General features: G+C 44.6%; 1 protein-coding gene across 3 annotated transcripts in view; it reads right to left on the reverse strand.

Annotated features, from left to right (window-relative positions):
- Positions 1-901: 901 nt before the first annotated feature.
- MCC (MCC regulator of WNT signaling pathway) overlaps positions 902-27501 on the reverse strand; it is a gene marked incomplete at its 5' end in the record, with an annotated part of 565928 nt that continues 539328 nt past the window's right edge. For all 3 annotated transcript variants that reach the window (XM_082243687.1, XM_082243688.1, XM_082243689.1), the window contains 2 exons: positions 902-1193; positions 11571-11693. In XM_082243687.1, the coding sequence (XP_082099813.1) occupies positions 1013-1193; positions 11571-11693 (304 nt within the window). In that variant the 3' untranslated portion in view covers positions 902-1012. The remainder of the gene's footprint in view (positions 1194-11570; positions 11694-27501) is intronic.

The raw sequence follows: 27501 nt of genomic DNA on the forward strand, positions 1-27501 counted from the left end.
ACACTGTCATAAGATGGATGTAACTAGTAACAGGTATAGCTTTCTACAGACATTAATACGTGTGCATGAGAGTCAGACCACCAGCATCTACCTAAACTGAACATGATAAATTAAGATTTCAAATACGGAATCAAATGGTAGATGTTGAAACATTTTTGGTAAGTTGCACATGCTATGAAAATGTTTTTGTTAAAACTGTCCTGTGGAAGCCCAATTATTTAATGACTGGACCAGAGCCATTGGCTGAGTTTGCACACTTCTAATCTGCTCTACCAACCTGTGTCCTTTTTTTGGCCATGCCCTGCTGTACATGCTATTCTGACACATTACAATGCATGTGGTCACATACTGTACATCTTGGCAAATCCAGTATTGTTTATATATTAAGCAACACATAAAAAAATATGAATATTGATTAAAAGCCCCCAATAAAAAATTTAAATCAAAGCACTTGTACTCACAGTGTACAAATAAACACACTTAGCCTCTGTATTCATTATTGTAGGTTATTAAAGCTGCAGGGTGCCATCTTAACAAGCACCTGAGTTGAGGAGGTGTGATGTATTGGTTGAGGATAGCGGAGACATGGCTCTCCAGCTGGGAAATATCTTTTTATTTTTTCTGCTGGTAGTCATCTCAGGACAGCACCTCACAGGGTCCCAAAGTCCTCATGTCCATAGAGTGAAAGAGAATGAAGGTGCATTGAAGTCAGTTTCTGAAGTTGTCTCCCATTCCACACACAGCGCACTATCTGCTTGCACAGCTGTGAGGTTTTTGGCACACACCAGTGTCTTACAAATAAAAAAGGACGTGTCAGGTATATCACTGGAGGTAAAGTGTACATTCTATTAAAGTTTCTCCTTACTGCACAGAAGGCTTAAAAAGCATATTTGAAAGTGTAAATGTCTGTTTTATCCAGTTACACCCAGGAGCCTATTGCCAGAGAGCGAGAGGAGTCATCAGTCTGTATTGCAGGCATAGCTATGGCACATACATAACTCCACTATTGTCTTCACAGTGAGGTCTCATTGGCATGAGGTCTGGAGTTCTCCTCTTCTAGTAATGCTATTCTCTGCTTCAGCATCCGCACTTGGGTCTCATGTCTCTCCACCATGGCCATCATCTGGGATTCCAACTTCTTCAGCTTATTCTGGTGCTTCTTCTTCGCTTTTTCATACGCTGCTACCAGGTTACTGTTCAGAGAGGAAAATTAATCATCTTAATCATACATGTACAGGACCCAGGCATTAGAGGCTGCTACCTTCAAGTAACTGGACACTCTTTAGGTGATAGAATAATTTCTCTATAATGGAGACGAGGTCCATGCTTAAAGCCTAAATTCAGGATTACTTTCACTTCAAATAGTTAGTTTGAGCCAAGCAGGCCCAAACAAACATTCCCCTTACTATTAGAGATGTACCCACTTTCAGCACTGTAAAAAATAGAAACTGTATGTGGCATCAGCTATATACATGGCATCAGCTATATACATTAAACAGTGCTGTGTTCCAGCAGTGGTATGGAAACGTCTGCTCTGCTACTGAAAAAAATTGAGTCGGACCAAGGGCTGCTCAGCCATTCACAGGAAGCCTTGTATTTTATCAGCCTCTTCACCTCAGCCTTATATTCATTGATAAAAATACAGGGCTTCCTGTGAATGGCTGAGCAGTGCTCAGCCGGACTTAATTTTACTCCAGCAGCAGATGGGAAGTCCCTGCTGAACACACAACAGATGCATCTATTAGTAAAGAAAATAGTTTGGGGCAGCTTGGCCCAGACAAACAATTTAAAGTGAAAGAAAACCTGAAGCTAAACTTTTAGTTTATTTTACTTCAAATGTAGTCAACTCTTCATGTATAATATGTCTGCTTTCCAAAATGGCAAACCCGAAGGTGGCATATTATGCCCTACAGGCCCACCTCATGTACAGTATGTTGCCCATGGGGTTGTACCTTAAGCCCCATACACATGGGCTGAATATTGGGCAGTAAAAGCCGGTTCAATAGAAACCGGCCAAACATCCTGCTTCTGCCAAAAAAGGTCTGCCGATTGTCATTTGATCAGCGCTCTCAGCCAATGGCTGAGAGCATTCACCGATGTCCTGTCAGAATGCAATAGAATAGCAGGGGAGATCTAACATTAGATAGTTAGTACAGCGCCTCCTCTTGAGATTTTCAGTTTTTTTAATTCCGCCTGCTGGGTTGAACAAAAAAAAAAAAACTGCTAGTGTGTACCAGGCTTAAGCCATGCAGCCTACATTCTAAATTATACAGATCTTCGTTATCCAGTTCGCTCTCAATCCATTTTGTTGTGTAAAGCAACACTGGCTACAATACAATGAGGCTGGTTAATTAACCACTTTCATACCGCACCATAATAAAATGACGGCAGCAGGAAGTGTTTGTCGATCTGGGCGGCCGTCATATGACGTCCACCCGCTTTCGCCGCTACTGCCCACCCGGGGGGCGCGCAGCGCGGCGATCAGGGATGAGGCTCATCCCTCGGACATAGCCCATCCCTGATCTAGGTAAAAAGCCAATGAAATTGGCTGTTTACCACGTGATCGGCTGTGTCAATCACAGCCGATCACATGAGCGGCTCCAGCGCGAGCCGCTCGTTTTCTCCTCAATGCGCGCTCCCGGGGGGCCCGCAGCGATCAGGGACGACGCTCGTCCCTCGGACAGAGCCCATCCCCGATCTAGGTAAAGAGCCAATAAAATTGGCTTTTTACCACGTGACCGGCTGTTAATCACAGCCAGTCACAGAATGTTAACAGAGAACACGGTAAGTAGCTTTCACCGTGTTCCCCTCCTCACACACTGATCCTGTGTGAGGAGGAGATTGTGCTAACAGCTAGTTACCGATTACAGTGCACCCCAAAACACACTGATTGCCCCCCAATAAAGAGGACCTGTCACTAGCCCATTAAAGTACCTGTCACTAGCCCATCAAAGTACCCGAGTACCTGTCACCAGCCCATCAGAGTATCCGAGTACCTGTCACCAGCCCATCGGGTACTCTGATGACAGGTACTCACTCGGTTACTCTGATGACAAGTACTCGGGTACTCTGATGGGCTGGTGACAGGTACTCTGATGACAGGTACTCGGATACTCTGATGACAGGTACTCGGGTACTTTGAGTACCTGTCATCGGAGTACCCAAGTACCTGTCATTAGCCCATCAGGTACTCTGATGACAGGTACTCGGGTACTCTGATGGGCTGGTGACAGGTACTTGGATACTCTGATGACAGGTACTCGGGTACTCTGATGACAGGTACTCTGATGACAGGTACTCGGGTACTCTGATGACAGGTACTCGGGTACTCTGATGACAGGTACTCGGGTACTCTGATGACAGGTACTCTGGTACTCTGATGACAGGTACTCTGGTACTCTGATGACAGGTACTCTGGTACTCTGATGACAGGTACTCTGATGACAGGCACTCGGGTACTCTGATGACAGGTACTCACTCGGTTACTCTGATGACAAGTACTCGGGTACTCTGATGGGCTGGTGACAGGTACTCTGATGACAGGTACTCAGATACTCTGATGACAGGTACTCGGGTACTTTGAGTACCTGTCATCGGAGTACCCAAGTACCTGTCATTAGCCCATCAGGTACTCTGATGACAGGTACTCGGGTACTCTGATGGGCTGGTGACAGGTACTTGGATACTCTGATGACAGGTACTCGGGTACTCTGACAGGTACTCGGGTACTCTGATGACAGGTACTCGGGTACTCTGATGACAGGTACTCGGGTACTCTGATGACAGGTACTCGGGTACTCTGATGACAGGTACTCTGATGACAGGTACTCGGGTACTCTGATGACAGGTACTCTGATGACAGGTACTCGGGTACTCTGATACTCTGATGACAGGTACTCGGGTACTCTGATGACGGGCACTCTGATGACAGGTACTCGGGCACTCTGATGACAGGTACTCGGGCACTCTGATGACAGGTACTCGGGCACTCTGATGACAGGTACTCGGGCACTCTGATGACAGGTACTCGGGCACTCCGATGGGCTGGTGACAGGTACTCGGGTACTTTGAGTACCTGTCAGAGTACCCGAGTACCTGTCATCAAAGTACCCGAGTACCTGTCATCAGAGTACCCGAGTACCTGTCTCCAGCCCAGAGTGCCCGAGTACCTATCTGCATCCCATCAGATTACCCGAGTATCTGTCTCTAGCCCATCAGAATACCCCGAAGCTCATCAGAGTGCCCAAGTACCTTTCTGAAGCCGATCAGTGTACCTGAGTACCTGTCTGCAGCCCATCAGAGTACTTGAGTACCTATCTGCAGCCAATGCCTCCTAGATTATATGTTGGGGTGTTTGCTTTCCAAAATGGGGTCATTTTGTGGGGGTTTGCATTGTCCTGGTGTTCCAGTACCTTCAAAAGTGTGACAGGTTGTAATGAAATTATATGTGTAATTTATGCTCCTAGAACACCTGACGGTGCTCCTTGCATGTTGGGCCTCTGTATGTGGCTATGCTGTGACAAAGTCTGACACATGTGGTATCGCTATACTCAGGAGTAGCAGAATGTATTTTGGGGTGTCATTTTTGCTATGTACATGCTATGTGTTAGAAATATCTTATAAATTGACAACTTTGTGTAAAAAAAAAAAATGCGTTTTCATTTTCTTTCCACATTTTCCAAAAATTTGTGGAAAAAAATGACATGTTCAAAAGACTCATTATGCCTCATAGAATATATGTTGGGGTGTTCGCTTTCCAAAATGGGGTCATTTTGTGGGTAATTCCATTGTCCTGGTGCTCCAGGGCCTTCAAAATTGTGATAGGTCGTTAGGAAATGATATGTGTAATTTATGCTCCTAGAACACTTGACAGTGCTCCCTGCATGTTGGGCCTCTGTATGTGGCCAGGCTGTGTAAAAGTCTCACACATGTGGTATCGCCATACTCAGGAGGAGTAGCAGAATGCATTTTGGGGTGTAATTGCAAGTATGCCTATACAGTATGTGAGAAATAACTTGTTATTATGACAATTTTGTGTAAAAAAAAAATAATTTCTTAATTTTTCCAAGAATTGTGGGAAAAAATTACAACTTCATAAAACTCACCATGCCTCTTACTAAATACCCTGGAATGTCTACTTTCAAAAAAAGGGGTCATTTGGGGGGTATTTGTACTGTCCTGATATTTCAGGGCCTCAAGAAATGAGATAACGAGGCCATCGGTACATCAGGCGTGATCAATTTTCAATGATTGGCACCATAGCTTGTAGACTCTATAACTTTCACACAGACTAAATAATAACCACTAATTTGGGTTATTTTTTACCAAAGATATGTAGAAGTATAAATTTTGGCACAAATTTATGAAAAAAAATTACTTATTTGCAAAATTTTATAATAGAAACTAAAACAAAATGTGTTTTTTTTTCAAAATTTTCGCTCTTTTTTCACTTGAATCACAAAAAATAAAAAACCCAGTGGTGATTAAATACTACCAAAAGAAAGCTCTATTTGTGTGAAAAAAATGATAAAAAATTTGATTGGGTACAGCGTTGTATGACTGAGTAATTATCATTCAAAAGTGTGAAAGCGCCGAAAGCTGAAAATTGGTCTGGGCAGGAAGGGGGTGTAACTGCTCTGTATGGAAGTGGTTAAAGGAATTGGGAACGTTCACACACATTTTGTGAAGACTCACTTCAATTATTTAATTAAATGAAGAGAAAAAACGGATTTTTGTAAAATCTTACCGTAAAATCCTTTTCTCTTAGCTCATTGACAGACGTAGTCCTCGGTGATTCAACACCCTCGGGTTATGCTGCCCTCTACAGGAGTAGGACTAGACAGGAAAGAAAATGTTCTGGCCACACCCTAGGGGCAGTCCCAGAGGGTATATCCTCTCACTTCCTGCTCTAGCAAATCAGTTATGTCACAAAGCAGTGTTTAGAGAATTTAACCCAACCCAACTCAAAAACAGAGGGGCGGGTACTACGTCTGTCAATGAGCTAAGAGAAAAGGATTTTACGGTAAGATTTTACAAAAATCAGTTTTTCTCTGTCGCTCATTGACAGACGTAGTCCTCGGTGATTCAACACCCTCGGGACGTCCCAAAGCAGTACCACAAATGAGGGGTGGGAAAATAGAAATCAAATCCAATCTAGAAGGCCCAACCGGTGCCAACTAGAAGTTTACAATGCTCATCCTCAGTGATGAGACTCAACAGAAATTTTTCAACAGAAAAAAACCCCCGAGGTAGACCACCGGTCTCCTCAAATTGCGGCCTGCAAAACCTTGCGGCCAAATGAGGCATCCGCCGATGCCATCACATCAATCTTAGAAAATTTTGTAAAGGTATGTACCGACGACCAGGTGGCCGCCTTACATACCTGGACCACTGACGCCTGATGGCGATAGGCCCAGGAAGTACTGAGCGCTCGAGTGAAGTGCGCCCTAACAGGGAACGGAGGATTCCGACCCTTAATAGAATAAGCCTGTACCACCGTCTGACTGATCCATCTAGATATGGTCGCGGCAGACACAGGCAATCCCCTTCAAGGGCTATCCGTGATCACAAAAAGTGAGTCTGTCTTACGAAAACCACTTTAGGAAGGAAGGATGGATTCGGAAGAAGAACCACCTTATCCCTATGAACCACCAGATCTGGGAACGACAGGATAATGCGGCCAGTTCTGACACCCTGCATACAGAAGTAATGGCCACCAAGAAGGCCACCTTCTGGGATAATGTAAGCAAGGGAATCTCCCTAATATCTTCCAAGAGGAGTTTCTGAAGAACCGACCACACTAAATTAAGATCCCAGGCGGTAAGGGTGCGCGCACTGGCGGAGCCAGATGTCGCACCCCCTGGATGAAATTCTGCACCAAGGAATGATTAGCCAAAGGTTTCTTGAAAGAAGATTGCTAACGCCGAAAACCTGACCCTTGATCGTGCTCAAGGATAGTTTCTGCTCAACCCCTTGTTGCAGACAGACCAAAATTCGGGTCACCGAATAGGTATGTGGGGGAAATCCAATAGATTCACACCACGCAATATAAGACTTCCATGTGCTGGAAGTCGCTTTCCTTGCTTTAACTGGAGGTAGGAATAACTGAAGCTGACACTCCCTTGTCCTTCAGTACCTGGGTCTCAATGGCCAGGCCATTAAGCCAGCGACTGTAAAGCAAGATGGAAGATCGGTCCCTGAGACCGCAATCCCCCTTAGAGGAAGTCTCCAAGGAGAGTCCGCGACTAGCCTCACCAAGTCGGCGTACCAGGCTCGACGAGGTCAGTCCGGAATTTCCAGAATAACTGGAATTCCCTCCACCTCTATCCTGCGAAGAAGTTCCCGCAGCAACTTGAGAGGATGGAAGGCATGCCGTAGCTGATACTGCCCCCACGGGGCAATCAGCGTTTCTGTTGCGTCCGCTAGAGGATCGCGGTGCGAGCTACAAACCTCCGCACCTTCCTGTTGAGCCAAGGTGCCAACAGATCCACATCCGGGATGTCCCAATGAAGGGACAGCTAGTGAAAAACCTCTGGATGAAGAGGCCATATGCGATTGGATCCGAATCGGGCTGCTCTAGAGCTGCTCGATCCAGTAAATCAGACAAAATCTGATCGCTCTCAGTTCCGATACACTTATTGGTAATCTGGATATTATCGGAAGAAATTACTTCCCCTGGTTGAGCATCGGAGACTTCCTGGTCCGCTCGCTCAGCCGGATCCGATTGTCCAGGGAATCGGAATTCTGATTCCTATTAAAAAAGAATCTCCTTCAGGAGAATTCGGGTATGAGACTGGGTATACGGTACTGCCTCTAAGAAGGCCACCATCAGTCCCAGCCAATTGACGGACAGCAACATCCGAATCGTTAACTGAACCTTCTGGAGTTTCTCCGCAAGGAGAAACTCTCTTGCCCAGGATGTATCCAACCTTAGGCCCAGATAGTTCAGTCTCCTGGTGGGAACCAGGGATGACTTTGGGAAAGCGAAAAAACGCTGATGTCCTGCGATGATGGGGATATAAAGATAGGCCTCCTAAATGTCTATGGACGCCAGGAAATCCCCTTGATGCAGGGAGGCCACCACTGTACGGATGGACTCTATTTCTTCCCAAGTCCAGATTTGGACGCACCTTGCCCTCTTTCCTGGGCATTGTGAATAGGTTTGAATAGAACCCCTGAAACCGTTCAATGTTAGAAGGGAAGAATCGCACAGGTGGAAGTGATCCAAACTCGATCCTGTGTCCTCCAGAAACCGGTGAAGACATCCCCCCCACCCCAGAGATGGGTAGGGGCGCATCAGGCTGTATTCTTCAGGCTTGGCTGAGCCGGACTTTTCGTTTAGCCGACCAGCGCCCTTTGAAACCCCTCTAAAGGGGCTTTGGAGGGTTTCGCCTTATCGCCCGCCCTCACGGAACGAATAACTCTTTATGAGCAGAAAAGGAAGGTCCTCGTTAGTTACGAGGTCCTTTTATCCTAACAGTCTGTGGCAAGACAGCAGGTGGTACCGTCTATCCTCTAAAGAGGAATTCCTCAAACGGATAGCACCTAGTCATGCGTTTGGAAATAACAGGGGTTCGTTTCAAAACGACCCCATTTGGGTAAAGGAAAATCCTTCGCCCTTTTGGTAGGCTAACAAGTACCAAAAAGGAATCTCAGTTTCAGCTACCTCTGCCGGTGTAACCTCAAGACTAAAGGTTTCCCGGACGGACACAACTAGTGCATCCACCACTCTTGTGCTATGGCGGAGGCAGAAACGTGCTCCTTACTGCTGAGGAGACATTACCTGAGACAACAGCCCCCTAGGAGGGACCTGCAACTGTATTGACCAGCTCCGAATCCGTATCTGAAGTATCTGATAAACAATAGGGGTAGGCGGGGGTCGCTTCTTGACCCCCGTCCCTGACAGGCCACCTCCACCCGAGATACCAAAGACTCCAAAACCGACGATAATGCATTAAAAACAAGTGGGGTACTGGAGGGTCCTGCGGCCACCTTGAGGGGATCAGGTGGGGGATACCTATGCGGCAGGGTCAATGATAATACAAGACACTTGCCAGCAACAAAAAATTACAAAGTAAAAAACTTTTTTTTTTTTTTTTGTGTCCCCCCAGTCGCAACAGCGCCCCTCAGTGTTACCTGCCTTTTTGGACCCCACAGAGAGAGAGAGAGAGACCCCAAGGCTCATCCCTGATGCACAGAAGTTTTCATCAGCTTGCTCAGTGCTGTCCTGTTACAGACAGGAAGTCTTTGGCCCTATTTCCTGGGTAAAGGAGGCGGCTCCGCCCCTTAACACGCCTGCCGGCGCCTCCCCCTGGCTCCACAAGGTGTTTGAGTCACCTCAAACATGGCCGCCCCCATGCTGGAGACACGAGGCTACACCAAAATGGTGGCCTTGTGCGATCTACCAGACAATGGCAGCGGCCTGCACAGAATAGCGGCATGTCTGCAGAAGGATCTCGGCCTCACAACCCTTCACCCTCATGGTGGTCAGCGTGGTCGGCGGTACCGGACCCTGGCGGGTCGTATGTGGTCCGTGGCCGTCGGGAGGCATCTGCTTAGCTGGAGGAATGATCTGGAATGCAGTATACATGTATAGATATCGCCCTGTGGCTTCTGACAGGTAGGATACCTTATACTATCACAGTAAAGTTCTAGTACTGCCACTGACTACAATCATTTTCACATTTTTACAATTAGATTGTCAGCTCCCAAACCAAGCCTTCTGGCTTCTTGTACACAAAAATCACACTCAATTAGGGGGATCTGTGACATGTTATAGGATAGAGGGGAACCCATCCTTACCATTACAGAGAGGGGCCCGCGTTCACCACAAGACCCCTCAGGGGGAAAGGGGGAAAATACTACTCACCATACCGGAACCAGGCGGGCGCCAACTCCTGACAGTACCCCTCTCCACCGAGGTAGGAGGGCTGTCGACCAATACGGACGCCGTGACTCATGGTCTTTGGCATTTCAGCGAGACGTTTAACTCGCAGGGTCAGTCCCCGTCCAGTGGGACTATGTCGTGGCCGACCCAGCGCGGAGCTATGGCCTGCACACGCTCGTAGGCTGAACTGGGGTGACCACTGGATCTCAACATCCAGCCCGTCGCCCAGTTCAGCTTTCTTGCTTGAAGATCTCACAGGAACACTGGAGAAAAAAAGCTGTCTAAAAAAATCCTGCCAGGACCGAAGATCCCAGCAAGGTATCTAGGTCCTTACTCCTAACTAGACAGAAAAAAAACTGATTTGCTAGAGCAGGAAGTGAGAGGATATACCCTCTGGGACTGCCCCTAGGGTGTGGCCAGAACGTTTTCTTTCCTGTCTAGTCCTACTCCTGTAGAGGACAGCATAACCCAAGGGTGTTGAATCACCGAGGGCTACGTCTGTCAATGAGCGACAGAGAAATTATTGTTTATGTCAATTATTCATCATCATGTGAAGATGAAATAAGTAACTATTTACACATTTTAAAGTGTGAACATTAATTCCTCAATGTGTTCGTGTGTAAAAAAAATAAATAAAAAAAAACTGTTGAAAAAAAGGTTTTACAAGTAATCTGAACCAAAACGTTTATGGGAACTGGTAGTAAAATATTACAGCTTTATGTCCAGTTTGTGAACACATATCTTTGTGGATGCACATTTTTTTAATCAGACATTACGAGTTTTGATACTTTGGGCTCTGCTGCTCCTTTCAGGAGACTGAAACACCTCTTTGGTGAATACCTGAACAATTTCATTAAGGATCTTTGACTCTTATAGAGGCCTGGGGGACAAGCTGCACATGCTCAGTTTGGTGTGTATTGCTGGAGAGTTTTTTTTTTTCTTGGCAGAGTACATGTGATCAGCACAGGGCCAATCAGCATTGTGCAGACAGAGGGTCAGGGGTCCTGCAGGCTTATAGGACAGTGAGAGTAGAATGAAAACTCCTTCTACAAGCTTTAACCAGACACTGATAAAAATAACAAGACTGCTATATACGGCTTTTGAGAAAAGGTATTTAGCAGTTTATATTTACTAAAATTGTTGCATGTTCTGTGTACCGTGGGAGACCAGATATAGCGAATGCAGGGTCCTGGGTTTAGTAACGCTTTAAAAAAAGTTGGGGTTTTTAGCAAAAAAAAAGAAATGCTGATGTTTTACATGTAGGAATGTCAGAATTGGTGCGGACTGGAACAAGTTACATACACAGCAACCTGTGTCCAGTGACATAAGAAAAAGGAAATGGTGAGATTTTCTAGCTGTCCCATAAACATATTTTTTAGCCTACAAGGCCTTTTCAAATAAAATCCAGACTTCTGCTTTTAGGAATAGGATTAACACAGCCACACATACTTTATGCGTTAACATTTAGAACTACTCTCTATAGAGCTAGGTTTGGGCAAATGTGCTTATTTACAAATCTAACTGACCTTTATTCTTCTATGCAAACTATCAGCTCATTCATGGTTGCTACACACCATCGCTGTTTTTAACATACAGACGTACATTTTAGGTATTGCAAACACATAGATAACAAAAAGCAGGGATACAGCTGACCTCTTAAATAGAACCTGGATCATTTACTGACCTGTTGGCCCTCTTTAGATCATTGACAAATTCTGCAGATTGCTGGTGTCGGATCTCACTGCTTTTAGTAAGTCTTTCTAAGGCGCTAACCAGCTCCTGTGCTCTGGACTTCAGTTTCTTTTCCCTGTAATACAAACAAAAGCTTACTTTTAGACAATCCTCATAATATATCAACTACATCTTGAGTCAAAGAAAAGTGCACCACTCCAACCCTCCAAGATCACCCATCATATGCAGGAATCAGGCGCTGGCTTGGAGTCCATCACTCCTGCACACATAGCTCAGTATAATCCAAGGGTAAAGCCACACACCAATGATGTCTTCACATGCAAAACATTAATCAGCCGACACCTTCAACACATGGTCCTGCTCCCAGCACTACTCTTCTAGCATGTTTCACCCATTAAGTCCATTGGGTGAAAGATGTCAGAGGTGTGGTCCAGGGGGGCAGGACCTTGTGCTGAAGCGTGTTGACTGATTAATGTTTTGCCTGTGAAGACGGGTCAGTGTGCAGTTTATCCTTTGGACTATACGGAGCGGTCAACTACATCAATGTAAATTTACACAGCATAATTTATTATTGCTACCACCATCATCACTGTTTTGTGTTAAAGTACATGTACAGCCAATTTTTTTTTCTGTTAGCTCTGAATGAAGTGTGTGTGTGTGTGTGTCTGTGTGTGTGTGTGGGGGGGGGGGGGGGGCTAGAACTCCTGTCAGGTTTTTAGTGCTGTCTTTTACACTACCACCCTCCCCCCTTTGGATATCTGTCCTTGTAACCCGTCTTCGGGACTGCACACATGCCGAGTAGGAGATCCAAAAGCTTTATTGTAAATTCCAAGGTTAAAAACCTCACAGCCACTCATGAAAAGGAGCAAAGGTTGATGCGTTTCATGCTAAAGAGCGCTTAGTTGTACAACCTACATATTTTTTGATGTTTTTAACCCTGGAAGTCCAAAAGCTTTATTGTAGAACTCAGATTTGGCAAGTGTACAGCCATTCATTTTTCTTCTCTGCAAGTCTTCACGGTAGCGAACCGACTGGCACCTTCTGACGGGAAGAGATTAGGAGCTTACAGTTGAGGTGGACCAACCTGGTGCGGTGTAGTGAGTTTACTGGGACTATTTGTCTTCAGATCAGCAGATCAAGATACTCCAAACACCATCCCCCAAGGCAGATCCCGTTGTTTGATGGGATCTACCCGGGGGATGGTTTTTGGAGTATCTTGATCTGCTGATTAATGAACTATCTGGAATAAATGGATTTTTGTAAAATCTTACCGTAAAATCCTTTTCTCTTAGCTCATTGACAGACGTAGTTCTCGGTGATACACCACCTTCGGGTTATGTTGCCTCCACAGGAGCAGGACTAGACAGGAAATTAAAAAGCTCTGGCCACACCCTAGGGGCAGTCCCAGAGGGTATATCCTCTCTCTCTCTGCCTCAGCAAATCAGTTATGTGAAAAAGCAGTCTTTAGAGATTTAACCCAACCCAACTCAAAAAAACAGAGGGGCGGGGACTACGTCTGTCAATGAGCTAAGAGAAAAGGATTTTACGGTAAGATTTTACAAAAATCCATTTTTCTCTAGCGCTCATTGACAGACGTAGTCCTCGGTGATACACCACCTTCGGGACGTCCCAGAGCAGTATCACAACTGAGGGGTGGGAAAATGGAAATCAAATCCCAATCTAGAAGGCCCAACCGGTGCCAACTAGAAGTTTACAATGCTCATCCTTAATGATGAGACTCAACAAAAGAGAGAAAAAAATTTTCTTTTTTTTTTTTTTTTTTTTTTTTTTTTCCAAACAGAAAAAAACCCTCGAGGTAGACCACCGGTCTCCTCAAATTGCGGCCTGCAAAACCTTGCGGCCAAATGAGGCATCCGCCGATGCCGTCACATCAATTTTATAGAATTTTGTAAAGGTATGTACCGACGACCAAGTGGCCGCCTTACATACCTGGACCACTGACGCCTGATGGCGAAAGGCCCAGGAAGTACTGAGCGCTCGAGTGGAGTGCGCCCTAACAGGGAACGGAGGACTCTGACCCTTAATAGAATAGGCCTGTACCACCGTTTGTCTAATCCATTTGGCAATGGTCGCGGCAGATGCAGGCAAACCCTTTCTGGGGCCATCCGTGATCACAAAAAGTGAATCCGTCTTACGGAATGATTCCGTAGCTTTCAGGTATACCCTGATTGCCCGAACCACATCTAAGGAATGCAACGCATGTTCCCGATGATGCTTGGGCTGAGGACACAAGGAAGGTAGCACAATATCTTCATTCAGATGAAAATCTGAAACCACCTTAGGAAGAAAAGATGGCTTAGGATGAAGTACTACCTTATCCCTATGAATCACTAGGTATGGGGACTGGCATGATAATGCAGCCAGTTCTGACACCCTGCGAGCAGAAGTAATAGCCACCAAGAAGGCCACCTTCTGGGATAAAGTAAGCAAGGGAATCTCCCTGATGTTTTCAAAGGGAGGTTTCTGTAGAACCGACAAAACCAAATTAAGATCCCAGGGCGGTAAGGGCGCGTGGACTGGAGGAGCCAGGTGCCGCACCCCCTGGATGAAATTCCGCACCAAGGATTTGGTAGCTAAAGGCTTCTGAAAGAAGATTGCTAATGCTGAAACTTGACCCTTGATGGTACTCAAGGCTAGCTTCTGCTCAACCCCTTGTTGCAAAAAGGCCAATATTCGAGACACCGAATAGGTACGTGGAGGAAATCCTAAAGATTCGCACCACGCAATATAAGTCTTCCATGTGTGATAATAGACTTTGCTGGAAGTCGCTTTCCTTGCTTTAATAAGGGTAGGAATGACTGAAGTAGACAAACCTCTGTCCTTCAGTACTTGGGTCTCAATGGCCAGGCCATTAAAACCAGCGACTGTAAAGCACGAAGGTAAATTGGTCCTTGAGACCACAGACACTCCCTGAGACGAAGTTCCCACGGAACGTCTGCGACTAGCATGTCCAAGTCGGCCAGGCCGGCTTGAGGAGGCCAGCCTAGAATTTCTAGGACCACTGGCGCTGATTGGATCTGAACCAGGCGTCCCTAGAGCTATCTGGCCCCGACCATCCGAGAAAGTCTGGTCGTTTTCTGTTTCCACACATTTATCAGATACCTGATAGTTATCAGGAAAGGTGATCTTTTCTGGTTGAACCTCAGGGACCGACGTCACCCGACTAGAGGCTACTTGGCCTATCTGGTCAACCAGATCCGATTCCTGTGAGGTATCGGGACTAATCTTAGGAAAAGGTAAAGGAAAAGATCTATTCAGGGAACGGTAACTACCGCTTCCTGTGGTACTTAAATGTTGGAAGGGAAGAATCGCACCGGTAGTAGTGGTTGATACTCGATCTAATGTCCTGAATACCGGTGAAAACGTCCCCCCACCCTGAAACCGGGTGGGGGCGCACCTTCAGGCTGTGTACTCCTTTACTTCGGGTTTGGCTGGGTTGGTCCTCTGCTTGTCCGACCAGCCCTTCTTGAACCCTCCTGGAGGAGTCTTGCCTTTCCCGCTAGTACCAGCCGGGCGCCCTTTATGGGCGGTAAAGAAAGGTCCTCGCTTGTTGCGAGGTCCCTTAGCTTTTGCAGCCTGTGGCAAAAAAGTGCTCTTGCCCCCAGTGGCATCCTTAATGATTTCATCTAGGTTGGCCCCAAATAGACGATTCCCCTGAAAAGGGAGATTTGTCAAGGTCTTTTTGGAACCTAGGTCAGCTGACCAGCATTTTAACCACAGCACACGTCTGAGGATCACTGCTAACTTAGATGCATGCCCTAATAAGGGAGTTGTGTCCAAGGCTGCGTCACAGATAAACCGTAGCCCTTGTATGATCTGTTCCATCAAATCAGATGTCTCCTGGGGAATATCTTTTCCCCTAAGATCTTGGCGTACCATTTTCGCCCATTCCGTAAGTGTCTGGGAAACTAGACCAATAACAATTACTGGTCTAAATGCTGACCCTATCAGAGAAAAGATAGTGCGGGACTCTGCTTCTATCTTTCGATCCACCGGATCCTTAAAGGACGAAGTGTCCTCCACTGGAATAACCGTGGCTTTATTCAGCCTGGAAATAGGCGGATCCACGACTGGTGGTACCATCCATTTCTTAATGATGGATTCCTCAAACGGATAGCGTCTAGCAATACGCTTGGAAATAGTAAAGGTACGTTTAGAATGCTCCCATTCTCCTTTAATCTGATTCCCAAAACATTTAGGTACAGGAAAAGCCTTCGCCGTCTTGATGGGCTTATTAGTACCAAAAGGCCTCTCTGTTTCAGTTGCCTCTGCCGGTAAAGCCTCAAGTTTTAAGGTTTCTTGCACTGCCACAACTAGTGCGTCCACCAATGCTTCTTCCTGAATTATAGCAGGAGAAGAAGCGTCCTCCTCACTGTCTGAGGGGGCTTTACCTGGGATAACAGCCCTGGCAGAGGAACCTGCAACTGCCGTGACCATCTCTGAATCTGAGTCAGAGGTGTCAGATGGTATAGGGGTAGGCGGGGGTCGCTTCCTTGACCCCCGTCCCTGACAGGCCGCCTCCACCCGAGCCACCATAGACTCCAAAATTGCTGTAAATGACTCTATACTCTGTGCACCGGCGGGTCCCGAGGCCCCCTCGAGGGAAACAGGTGGGGGAATATGTGTGGCAGGGTCCATGATAACTCCAGTTACTTCCTGGATAATATAATTCAAAAGAAAAAAACTTTTTTTTTTTTTTTTTTTTTCTTTTTCTGACCCCCAGCGCCACAAAAAGCCCCTTAGTGTTACCTGCTAGGGATCCCTATCGATCGAGAGAGAGAGAGATAGACCCCCAGGCTCACCACTTGATGCTCAGAGTTAAACTGCAACAGCTTACAGCGCTGTCTTGACAAACAGGAAGTCTTTTGGCTGGCTGCCCAGGAAGAAAGGAGGCGGCTCCGCCCCTCTGCACGCCTTCCGGCGCCTCCCCCAAGCTCCACGAGGTGTAGGATCACCTCAAACATGGCCGCCCCCATGCTGGAGACACGAGGCTACGCCAAAATGGCGGCTCGTGCGATCCAGCAAAAAAAATGGCGGCGGCCTGTACTGACTAGCGGTGTGCTGCAGGGCACACAACACTCTCTCTGCATGGGGATATGGCGTGGTTGGCGGTACCGGCCCTGGCGGACCGCATGGCCGTTCGGGAGGCCTGCTAATAGCTGGAGATCTGATTTGGAAGGCAGTCTACATGTCCGTGGCTTCTGACTGGTAGGTAGCTTATACTTAACCCATAAGATTCCCAGAATGCCACAGATTACATCTTTAAAACATGTATACAATAGATTGTTAGCTCCCAAACCAAGCCTCCTGGCTTTTTGCACACATAAAATCACACTCAAATTAGGAGGATTTGTGACATGTTATAGGATAGAAAGGACTCTTTCTTAGCATACAGAGAGGGGCCCGCGTTCACCACAAACCCCGTCAGGGAAAAAGGGGGAACATACTACTCACCATACCGGAACCAGGCGGGCACCAACTCCTGACAGTACCCCTCTCCACCGGGGCGGGAGGGCTGTCGACCGATACGGACGCCGTGACTCATGGTCTTTGGCGTTTCAGCGAGACGTTTAACTCGCGGGTTCAGTCCTTTTAATGGGACTTTGTCGCGGCCGACCCAGCGCGGAGCTATGGCCTGCACGCGCTCGTAGGCTGAACTGGGGTGACCACCGGATCTCAACATCCAGCCCGTCGCCCAGTTCAGCTTTCTTGCTTGAAGATCTCACAGGAACACTGGAGAAAAAAAGCTGTCTAAAAATCCTTTAAGAAAAAAATTCTTGCCAGGACCTAAGATCCCAGCAAGGTATCTAGGTCCTTACTCCTAACTAGACAGAAAATAACTGATTTGCTGAGGCAGAGAGAGAGAGGATATACCCTCTGGGACTGCCCCTAGGGTGTGGCCAGAGCTTTTTAATTTCCTGTCTAGTCCTGCTCCTGTGGAGGCAACATAACCCGAAGGTGGTGTATCACCGAGGACTACGTCTGTCAATGAGCGCTAGAGAAATACATATATTACTTTTGTGGCTAAGAATATAGGCCTGCTGTTGCATCCTCCCTTTGAATGGCAGAATTGAACTTGAGACCAGAACTGATTTGGATCCTTGATTATTAAACTACCTGTAACACATATGTTGAAGGATCTGGGAGTGCTGTTGCATCTCCTTTATGGATGGCAAGATTGAACTCCAGACCAGAACGGTTTTGGATTTTTGCATTCATTTTTTGTTTTCATCTTTGGAGCTCTTTACTTTTGATGTAAAAAATTTATGGTGATTGCCCATTTTGGACTACTATCTTCATGCCCTTCGGCTGTCCCCTTCTGAGAATTTCCACTCCAGCAAACTGTATGAAAACGTTTGATTTTACACTACTGGGTTTTCCTATATGGCTACTGTTCACATGTGCTCCCGTAGAAGAGGTTTGAAGCCTTCCAAACGCATTGGGATAACATGTGGATGTTGAACTGAAATAGGATTTGTGAACTTCACTTTGCAAACACTGGACATGGTGCTATATTAAAATATACAATTTCTTCTACTGTATGCCATCATGTTTCCATAAATAAAGAATTTACAAAAAAAAAAAAAAAAATATATATATATATATATATATATATATATATATATACACAATTTCCATTATTTGTATATTAAACTTTTATGAAATGGTACCATTTTTTATATGCCCAGAAAAATCCATTGCTATGATTTGATTTTTTTCAGAAAATATTGCAATGCCAGAGACTGTTACAGTGCAATAAAATATTGGCAATGTTATTTACGGTGTATAAAATGCACAGAAAGTAGAGTAGAATAGGCAGCTAAACAAAGAACTATGTAAGCTTCTTGTCCTATGCATGATTTTCTTCTAACAGCGGTGTCTGATGAAAAGGCCAGTTTGCAGAAAAAAAATCCCAGCATAAATGTATCTCAAGTACTCTGAACCACTCATTCTGAAGTCAGAAAATGTTATAATCCCATGTGTCCAGCAGGTGTCACCATTTCATCAAGAACAGAGAACTCTATAATGGCACGTTTATTACAGGTGGGTTTTTCATTAACCCACCTATCAATGCGCAATTTTCATTTTACCATTCGAGACACCAAAAGTAAGGGGTTTCAAATACAGTATATGCTAAAATTTAGGGTACATTTTTTTTTTAAATAAAATGAACCAATGACTGAGGTAAGTGCTCCGACTGAAATAATAGCACTGGAGGCACAACTGACATTACAGTGCACAACAGACGCTTAGTGATATTTACCATTACACAACTTAACGACAAATACCTCTTAAATACAAAAAAAAAAAAACCCACAGAATATTAACACAGATTAAAATAAATTAACAAAGAATAAAAACACAGAATAAAACCATACAGTGCATTATTTTGCTTCTTTTTATTAACTATGTGCGTGCTTTTCTCATGGGCCTGGCAGTGCAAAAGTTTTTGGCCTATGATGTTTCTGCACCACTGAACTAGTACTAACCATTAACTCTATGCACTGTATATAGAACACCTAATCACCTAATCCTCAACAATAACCACACACTATACTCAATGCTAGCACTAATATGCTTATTATTAATGCCTATTACTATTATTAAATTATTGGTGCTGATAAACATGTCAAATACACTGGATTTGACAAAAGTAATTATTTTGGTCATATTATTGAGGTCTCGGGACCTGGTTTGTGCCTGTTACTGCACAGGTTGCCCACTAGGTGTCACTGATGATTGTGTGTTGTGGCACATAAAGACAATCAACGTTTGGTTTTTTGCTATCTGCTGGGATAAGTGTGTCAAATTTGGAAATGTTTATTGTATGCATGATATGATCAATCAGCTTTGGCTCAGCCCACCCAGCAGATGTTTTGACTACCTGGCATCTAAACTATAATTATTATTCTACCCTGCTAGGTATGGGGCCACAATGGGCTCATATGTAAACCATAATTGCAGAACAAGAAGAGTGTGCTGGTATCTCTGTAGGGGGAGCTGTCCGGACACTTCGATCATAGAGCGTGCCACCCACGCCCCATAGCACGATCACGGCAAGCCGTCATATGATGGCATCCCAGAACTAGCCAGCCACGCTGTAGCTGTCATTCGGCTATAGCCCGGTTGGCAAGTGGTTAAAAAACAACCTGTTTTATCCTTTGTAATTGTAAGTAATGACAAAGTTATTGCTGTAAAAATTGCTCTAGTCTGTAGGGGGTGTACTAGTATGAGACCTGGAATAGTTAACGGATAAGTTAACCTTTAAGAACTTGTTACACGTTCTACCTGTTTTTAGGGTAAAACATTTAACTTGTTCTCACTGCTGCAGCCTTTCCCCGACCCCCGCCTCTGGTAAGTTCGAGATTTTCTCCCCGAACTTGCTGTAACAATTTTTTTTTCAAATGCGGCTGTGCGGGGCTCCACCCACATAGCCGCGTCATTAATTCACAGAGACCTGTGAATCAATGAACTACAAGTACCGACAACCACCTTTGTGGCTGTCAGCTTTTAGTTCTCAATGAACCATCAACCTTTTTTCAGTCAAGGCACCCTTTCAGAATTATAAGGCGCCCCATTCTAAAATGTAAAAACTATTCTAATAGTCTTACATAATGTAGTAACAAGTCCAAGTAGGACACCCATTGTTAGAGGTAATTTATTCATCCAAAGCAAATACACGTTTGTAAACTGGTACTGACTAGTATTCCATTGTTTCTCTTCTCCCTTAGTTTTCTATCATTCAGCTAATGTGAGGGGCAGGGGAGGGTCAAACAAGGATGTCATGCAGGCGACTGACATCCTCCTTATCAACTGATTATGCCAATGGTCGTTAAGACTCCGGCAGTTAGAAGGTTGTAGTTGTGCACAATGGAAACTTTTTTTGAAAACAATTTTTGGTCAATTTTCAAGGCACCCCAGGGTGCCTGGGCACACTGGTTGAAAAAGGCTGCCCTAAGGCCTCATGTACACTGCTGCTGATAAACAGACGTTTAGGAGCAGTTGGGTGATTTTTCAGCAGCCCCTGAACTCTCCTCTATGTTATCTTATCTGTCCATGTACACTGAGATGTTTTAGTCATTTAGAGGCAGTTGAGTTTAGTGGCATTTAAAAAAAAAAAAAAAAAAAATGCATTCAGACGAAATGGTTTTGGCATTTGAAACGCCAAATGCTTGTAACACCGTGAAAACACAACTAAACGCGTTTATAGGCGTTTCGTTTAAAGGTGTTTTCAATGGGGATACATTTCTGACCATTTTACAATGTAAAAACTTCTAAATGTGCAGAAATGCGGCATGTAAACACAGTAAAACTTTTTTTTTAACTCTTCCAGCATTCAGGAGAGGTTTTCATACGTCCTGTGTACATGAAGTCTTCATAGTTTATTGTTTAACGGTTTGCCCGTATGGGGTACGAGCAGACAGCTTACACTGACAATGGCAATGCCTTGCAGGCTCCTAGTAAAAAAAATTATAAATGCATATTTTTTCCCTGAACTTCTCTTTTAAGGAGTGATGGCTATTTCTTTCATTTGCGGTAAAAATCTAAATCGAGCTGCTAGCCCCTCACCAATAAAAAAAAAAGCTTTGGCTTTAGATATCTATTAATAAATGTGGATGAAGCATCTAAATTATTCCTTTATACCCCTGTACCAGCTACTGGTGTATAGCACAGGCAAATATTAATGAGCCTTTATTTCCAACAGTTGTTTCAGGCACAAGGCCCTAGGCCCCTTTCACACAAGGGAGTCCGTCGGTGGACTCCGTTTATCTCAGCGGAGGATCGATCCGCCAATCCCCGCTGAGCAGGCGGATGGCAGCTTTGTCTCCGCTCTGTGTGCAGAGACAGAGCTGTCAGGTCCCCGCTGTCCTCTATGGGGGAATAGGATGGGAACAGACTACCTATCCGTTCTCATTCGATCCACTGGATGGATGGAAAATAGGGTTTCCATCCGTCCAGATTTGACGGACCCGATCGGATGTCAGCAGACATGTCTCCGCTGACATCCGATGCCCCATAGAGATGCATGGGGCATCCGTTCAGATCCGCCTAAAAAAACTGACAGGTGTATCTGAATAGTCCACTAGTGTGAATTATGAACACAATGATAGCCAAGATCCAAAAGAAAGAGGACATACTGAAACATAGTATAAACTCTGTGTGTAGCAGCAGCAAGTCCTAAAAAGCTGATGGAAAGTATGACAAAGTAGGCGACAAAGCGATTGCCTATGCTTGGGTAAAGACATTTTCATATGATAAGCCTGCTGTGTGCCACACTCTGCACAGTCACTGGAATGGAACATCAGGAAGCAAACACTGTAATTTAAAATTCATCACGGAGACAGAGGAGATTTAAAATTACATTTTCTTCAGAAGGCAGAAATTGATATTTTAGACTTCAACCATAACAGCTAGAAGCCCAGCTACATTTCTGTGAATGCCAGCACTGTGCTGGGATATCTGGGATATCAGGAGAAAATGTGAAATAGAACATTAACCCTATAGAGGAAAAATGTTCCCAGCTTTGCTAACATTTTTTTAGTTTTGGATAGTGTGGAGATAGATTAGAACACCTATTAGGTTTTTATTGCTACCTCTGCCCCCTTTAGGAAGATTCACCGTCTCTATTTGTACGGTTTACCTTTATCACCAAAAGTGAAAGTAAAAGAAAACCCCAATTTTTGGTTGTACCCAGAAAAGTAATAGAGGTGAAATCTTCCAATAGGGATATTAGTGCTGGTGAACTGGGGGTCCCTAAGAAATTCCCCTAATTTAAAGGTATTTTATCTCACTACCTGTTTTGGCTATGGGGCAGGAAGTGAAGGTAAATCTCCCCAATGGGGCGCAGATGGCAAAAAAATAAACTGACAGGGGTTGTAACCCTCCCTTACACTATCCAAAAAGAAAGAAAAAAAGCTTTGCCCATAGTTCTACTTTAAAGCCCATTAGGATCAATCCACTAATTTCGATCAAATACATACATATTGCCACTGTTTGCATCTGTTCGGGCTGCCCTACCAATGAGAAACACAGGGAAAGAAGTCCCAGACTCTTTTGTGAAACTGTGCTGCACCGTACCGTTTGGTGCGTCGAAACCATGTGGGGGTTTCTGAGCAGTACAGGTACATGAATCCATCGCCTGCACAGAGGTTTGATATGCAGAGGCAAGACGGAATTCTAAAGATTATCTTAGACGCTCTTTCCCTAGAATACATTTAAAACTTAAAAAGCTAAAGAGATGAGAAAACAAATGTGCTTTTAGGCGTATACTTCTGTCTTTTCATTCCCTGTGCTTGAAGAGCTGTCATCACAGGCCAAGGTAAATTATAATACAGAGAGTCTGCCTGTAACTGCGCTGTAACAACAGACAAGGAAGCTATCTGCTCCATGCTTTGAGCCATAAATGATCATTTCTATGCTGTGCTGCACTGAAATAATCACTAGAGATCACAAACCGTGCTCAATAGTCTCCCAAGGAAAATTTCATATGGACTATCCTCAAACAAAAGGTGTTCCTATCTTTTTGAAAACCTAAAATGGTTTCATAAAATGAAAAAGGACTTGCAAAGGTGAGGCATGTTTTGTTCATTCTAAAAGCAAATGTTGACTTGAAAACACGTTAAGAATATGGGACAGTTTATGTAGAAAGGCGCACTGGGATTATAATGCACCTTTGATCTCATTAATAGACAAATTATTTTAAACCAGGGAAAGAAGATTATTTATATTTTATTAGATGGACAAAAAATGAAGTGATACAATGGTAGGGAAAAGAATGTGCACATTTTTGGAAAAAACACAAAAATGGGGGAATATGCCACTTGATAAATGGAGATGCACACAATTGCAACACTTTGTGCACTCCCTACCACAGCCTCTGCGGGGCATGGAAAATATGAGACCACTGGAGAAGTTATTTAGCTCCTCCACATGCATTAAACATAGCATATCAAAGATATACAAGATTCTGCTTGGAATTAGAACCTGTAATGAGAAATGGGAACAGGAACTAGGACCCCTTCAAGACGAAGAAAAGAGGGAGAAGGTTTTAAGACTAGCTTGTTGTTCTTCGGGAGATCTAAGGACAACAGAGATGTGTTATGAATTGTTTGCTAGGTGGTACCTTAACCTGCAGAGAGCCCAGAGGTTTGGGGCAGAGTTATCCCCAACTCGTTGGAGGGGATGTAAAGCCCATGGAACGTTTGCGCATTTGTGGTGGGAGTGCACTAAGATTCAGTTTTTTTGGAGAGAGATCACTAAGTTAATCCACCGGATTACAGGAGACTGTATTCGGGTGGAACCTTGAATTTGTTTGTTTTACAGCACGGAGAAAAAGGTGACAGTATATAAAAAATATGCTTGTGCCTCACTTACTGAATACTGCTAAAAGCTTGATTCCGGCGCTCTGGCGAGTCCCAGAAGCCTCGACCATAAGGGAATGGGCCGTAAGGGTGGATTGGGGGAGATCCATGGAGGAGCCGATATCTGCAGCAGACTCCTCTTGTGAGAAATACCTGGACATCGGGGGGGGGGGGGGGGGGGGGACGACTGGCTGTTTAACAAAACGGAGGAGTATATCATCAAGATGTTGGGTATGTGAGACGGTTGGGGATATAGACTAGCAGTAAAGCCATATGACCTTATAGGTCCAGGATAGGGATAGGCAAAACAAAATATAAGAGAGATGTTGAGATGTAAAAAAGATAATAGAAAATGGACTGGAAGGGATTTGGTCTGGTTTTTTTTTTGGGGGGGGGGGGATGGAAGGGAAAAGGGGGGGTGGCCACTAAGAGGTTAAAGTTTTTTAAGCACTGCTTGAATATGATTGGTGATTTATGTAACAAACTGAATTGTTATACATGCTTTTTGAAAAACGAATAAAACCTGAATATACAAAAATTCTAAAAGCAAATAAAAACCATAGCGTGACACTGTATACAAAAGAGTACAAGATAACTGCTCCCGTGTATATCAGAAGAGGAAAGTGCTGATATAGACCACCACCATCACAAGCTGCTTACCAGAAGTGAAAATGAGATAGACAGATCAATCACCATCCAATTCTATTCATGCAACAGCAGCAGTGATATAAGTGTCCCTGCTTACCAGAAACCAAAAGGTTGTAAACATAAAAAGATTGAGATATCATCCAAGTGTTGATGGTATTCTCTATGTATTCCCAAGTGAATGGAATGTTGCAACGTGAATGGAGCCACCACGGCACTCACAGTCCAATTACCAGGTTCATGCAGGTAAATCAGGTGTAAGGCAACCACTCTATTTAACTAGAGACACTGCTTGGACCGTCACCATATATCACAGCTTACCAGAAATAGACAACTATATTGCATGTATCCCAAATCCAGATGGCACTAGGCAAGTGTTCCTAATCTCCCTTTCACTGTGAGTGGTCCGGTCCCTTGTCCAGTGAGGCTGACCCGCATACAGGACTCCGATGGTTACATATAAATAATAATAGTGGAGAGCCCCATAGTGTAAAACCATTTAATAAGAAAATAATAAAAGAAATGCACCGATGGTCGCGGCGCGCTGACGTCACCTCTGTGAGACGCTCAGGCGGGTGTTTGAAGCTGTCCGGCCGGCGGCTTCGATTCAGCGCTATTACTCGTACTTATCTGTAAGTGCATTTCTTTTATTATTTTCTTATTAAATGGTTTTACACTATGGGGCTCTCCACTATTATTATTTATATGTAACCATCGGAGTCCTGTATGCGGGTCAGCCTCACTGGACAAGGGACCGGACCACTCACAGCGAAAGGGAGATTAGGAACACTTGCCTAGTGCCATCTGGATTTGGGATACATGCAATATAGTTGTCTATTTCTGGTAAGCTGTGATATATGGTGACGGTCCAAGCGGTGTCTCTAGTTGAATAGAGTGGTTGCCTTACACCTGATTTACCTGGTAATTGGACTGTGAGTGCGGTGGTGGCTCCATTCACGTTGCAACATTCCATTCACTTGGGAATACATAGAGAATACCATCAACACTTGGATGATATCTCAACCTTTTTATGTTTACAACCTTTTGGTTTCTGGTAAGCAGGGACACTTATATCACTGCTGCTGTTGCATGAATAGAATTGGATGGTGATTGATCTGTCTATCTCATTTTCACTTCTGGTAAGCAGCTTGTGATGGTGGTGGTCTATATCAGCACTTTCCTCTTCTGATATACACGGGAGCAGTTATCTTGTACTCTTTTGTATACAGTATCACGCTATGTTTTTTTTGTATGTTTTTTACCCCAACATCCATCAATCTGTGCTCCTGGGTCGGATATCGTTGGTGAGGAATCCCCCTTAAGGTTTTCCATCTGGCTTGGTCATTTTGTGTTCAAGGCATACTACACTGCTGCATCTGGTAAGCAGTATATACACCCATTATCTGCACCTGTGGAGATTTGGTTGAATTTTTGGACTTCATTTATTTATTTATCAATATATATTCTACTTTTGGCACTCTTTTGGACTTATTATCACTTATGGTTTTTGTCACTTAGCGCAGCTTTTTTCACACATATTTACCTTGGATGCTTGTCACATATTAAGTTGCTGCTATTTTTCTTTGATATTTAGCGCAGTTTTTTTCTTTCCAAATAAAAACCATACAACATACTGATATTATGTATAAAACGTCAGATGATCCCTGGTACAGGTCACTGGCTTGGGAATATTGTACATGGCGCTAATAAAATAGCAAATTTACTGGATTTTTCAGCTCATTTTTTTTACACCATAGTGGAAGCACAGGATCGATAACACTGTTTACTAAAGCACAGTTTAGAAAGCATGTTTCCAGATCAGGACTGGTAATGGGCAAGACACCAGGGATAACTGGATTCTGCTTCCCACAATTGAAGATCTGGATGCAACTGTTGCGCAAGAGACCCAACAGCTTTGAGCTTGCCATTACCAAACCGAAAGCTTTTGCCTGGATGCAAAACCATTTTTTATTATTTCCTTGAACATTTAAAATAAATCTCCCTGAAAATTTGCCAATATATTTATTCATGGCACTGTAAAAATTTATATATATGTGTGCCTATTTGATAATACACACAATGCTTAGAGTCGGTTCACACTATGGCGACACGACTTCGGGGGCGACTAGTGAAGTCGCCATGCACCGCGACTTCGGTGCAACTTGCACGGACTTCACATAATGGAAGTCAATGCAAGTCGCCCCGATTTCTGTCAAAAGTAGTACAGGAACCTTTTTCTAAGTCAGAGCGACTTGAGTCGCTCCTATTAGAACGGTTCCCATAGCAAAGAATAGGCCGCGACTTGTCAGGCAACCAAGTCGCCTGACAAGTCGCGGTAGTGTGAACCGGGACTTAGTACTTGATTTTATATGATCTTTCTTGACACTAGTTTAGCCAGGAGAACACCATAGTTATTGCTAGCGGCTGTAGCTGCTGGCAAAAACTGCATACTAGAAATCTGACATGCTGGTTGTACACAAGATTGATCAACTTGGGTAAAATCAACTTTTCCATGCATTGATCAAATCTTGGCTGGTCTCTGCTGAACCGGCTGAGATTCAGCCCCCGTTCACACTGGGGGCGACCTGTCAGGCGACCTGGTCGCCTGACAGGTCGCCGTAGGTCGTCTGCCATACAGAAGCGGTGGACCCGTTCTAATAGGAGCGACACAAGTCGCTCCGACTTAGAAAAAGGGTCCGGAGCTTCTTTGGGGCGACCCGGAGCGACCTGCATAGACTTCAATGTTATGAAGTCCGTGCCGGCCGCTCCGAGGTCGCGGTGCGAGCAGCGCGCCGTGACCTGTGTGGTCGCCCGGGGAAGTCGGATCGCCCCAGTGTGAACGGGGCCTAAAACTTTCTATGGTGAGAGTGTGAGTAAACATGCACATTGTCCGCT

The sequence above is a fragment of the Pelophylax lessonae genome, assembly GCF_965119305.1.
Source record: "Pelophylax lessonae genome assembly, chromosome: 1".
Classification (NCBI taxonomy): Eukaryota; Metazoa; Chordata; class Amphibia; order Anura; family Ranidae; genus Pelophylax; species Pelophylax lessonae.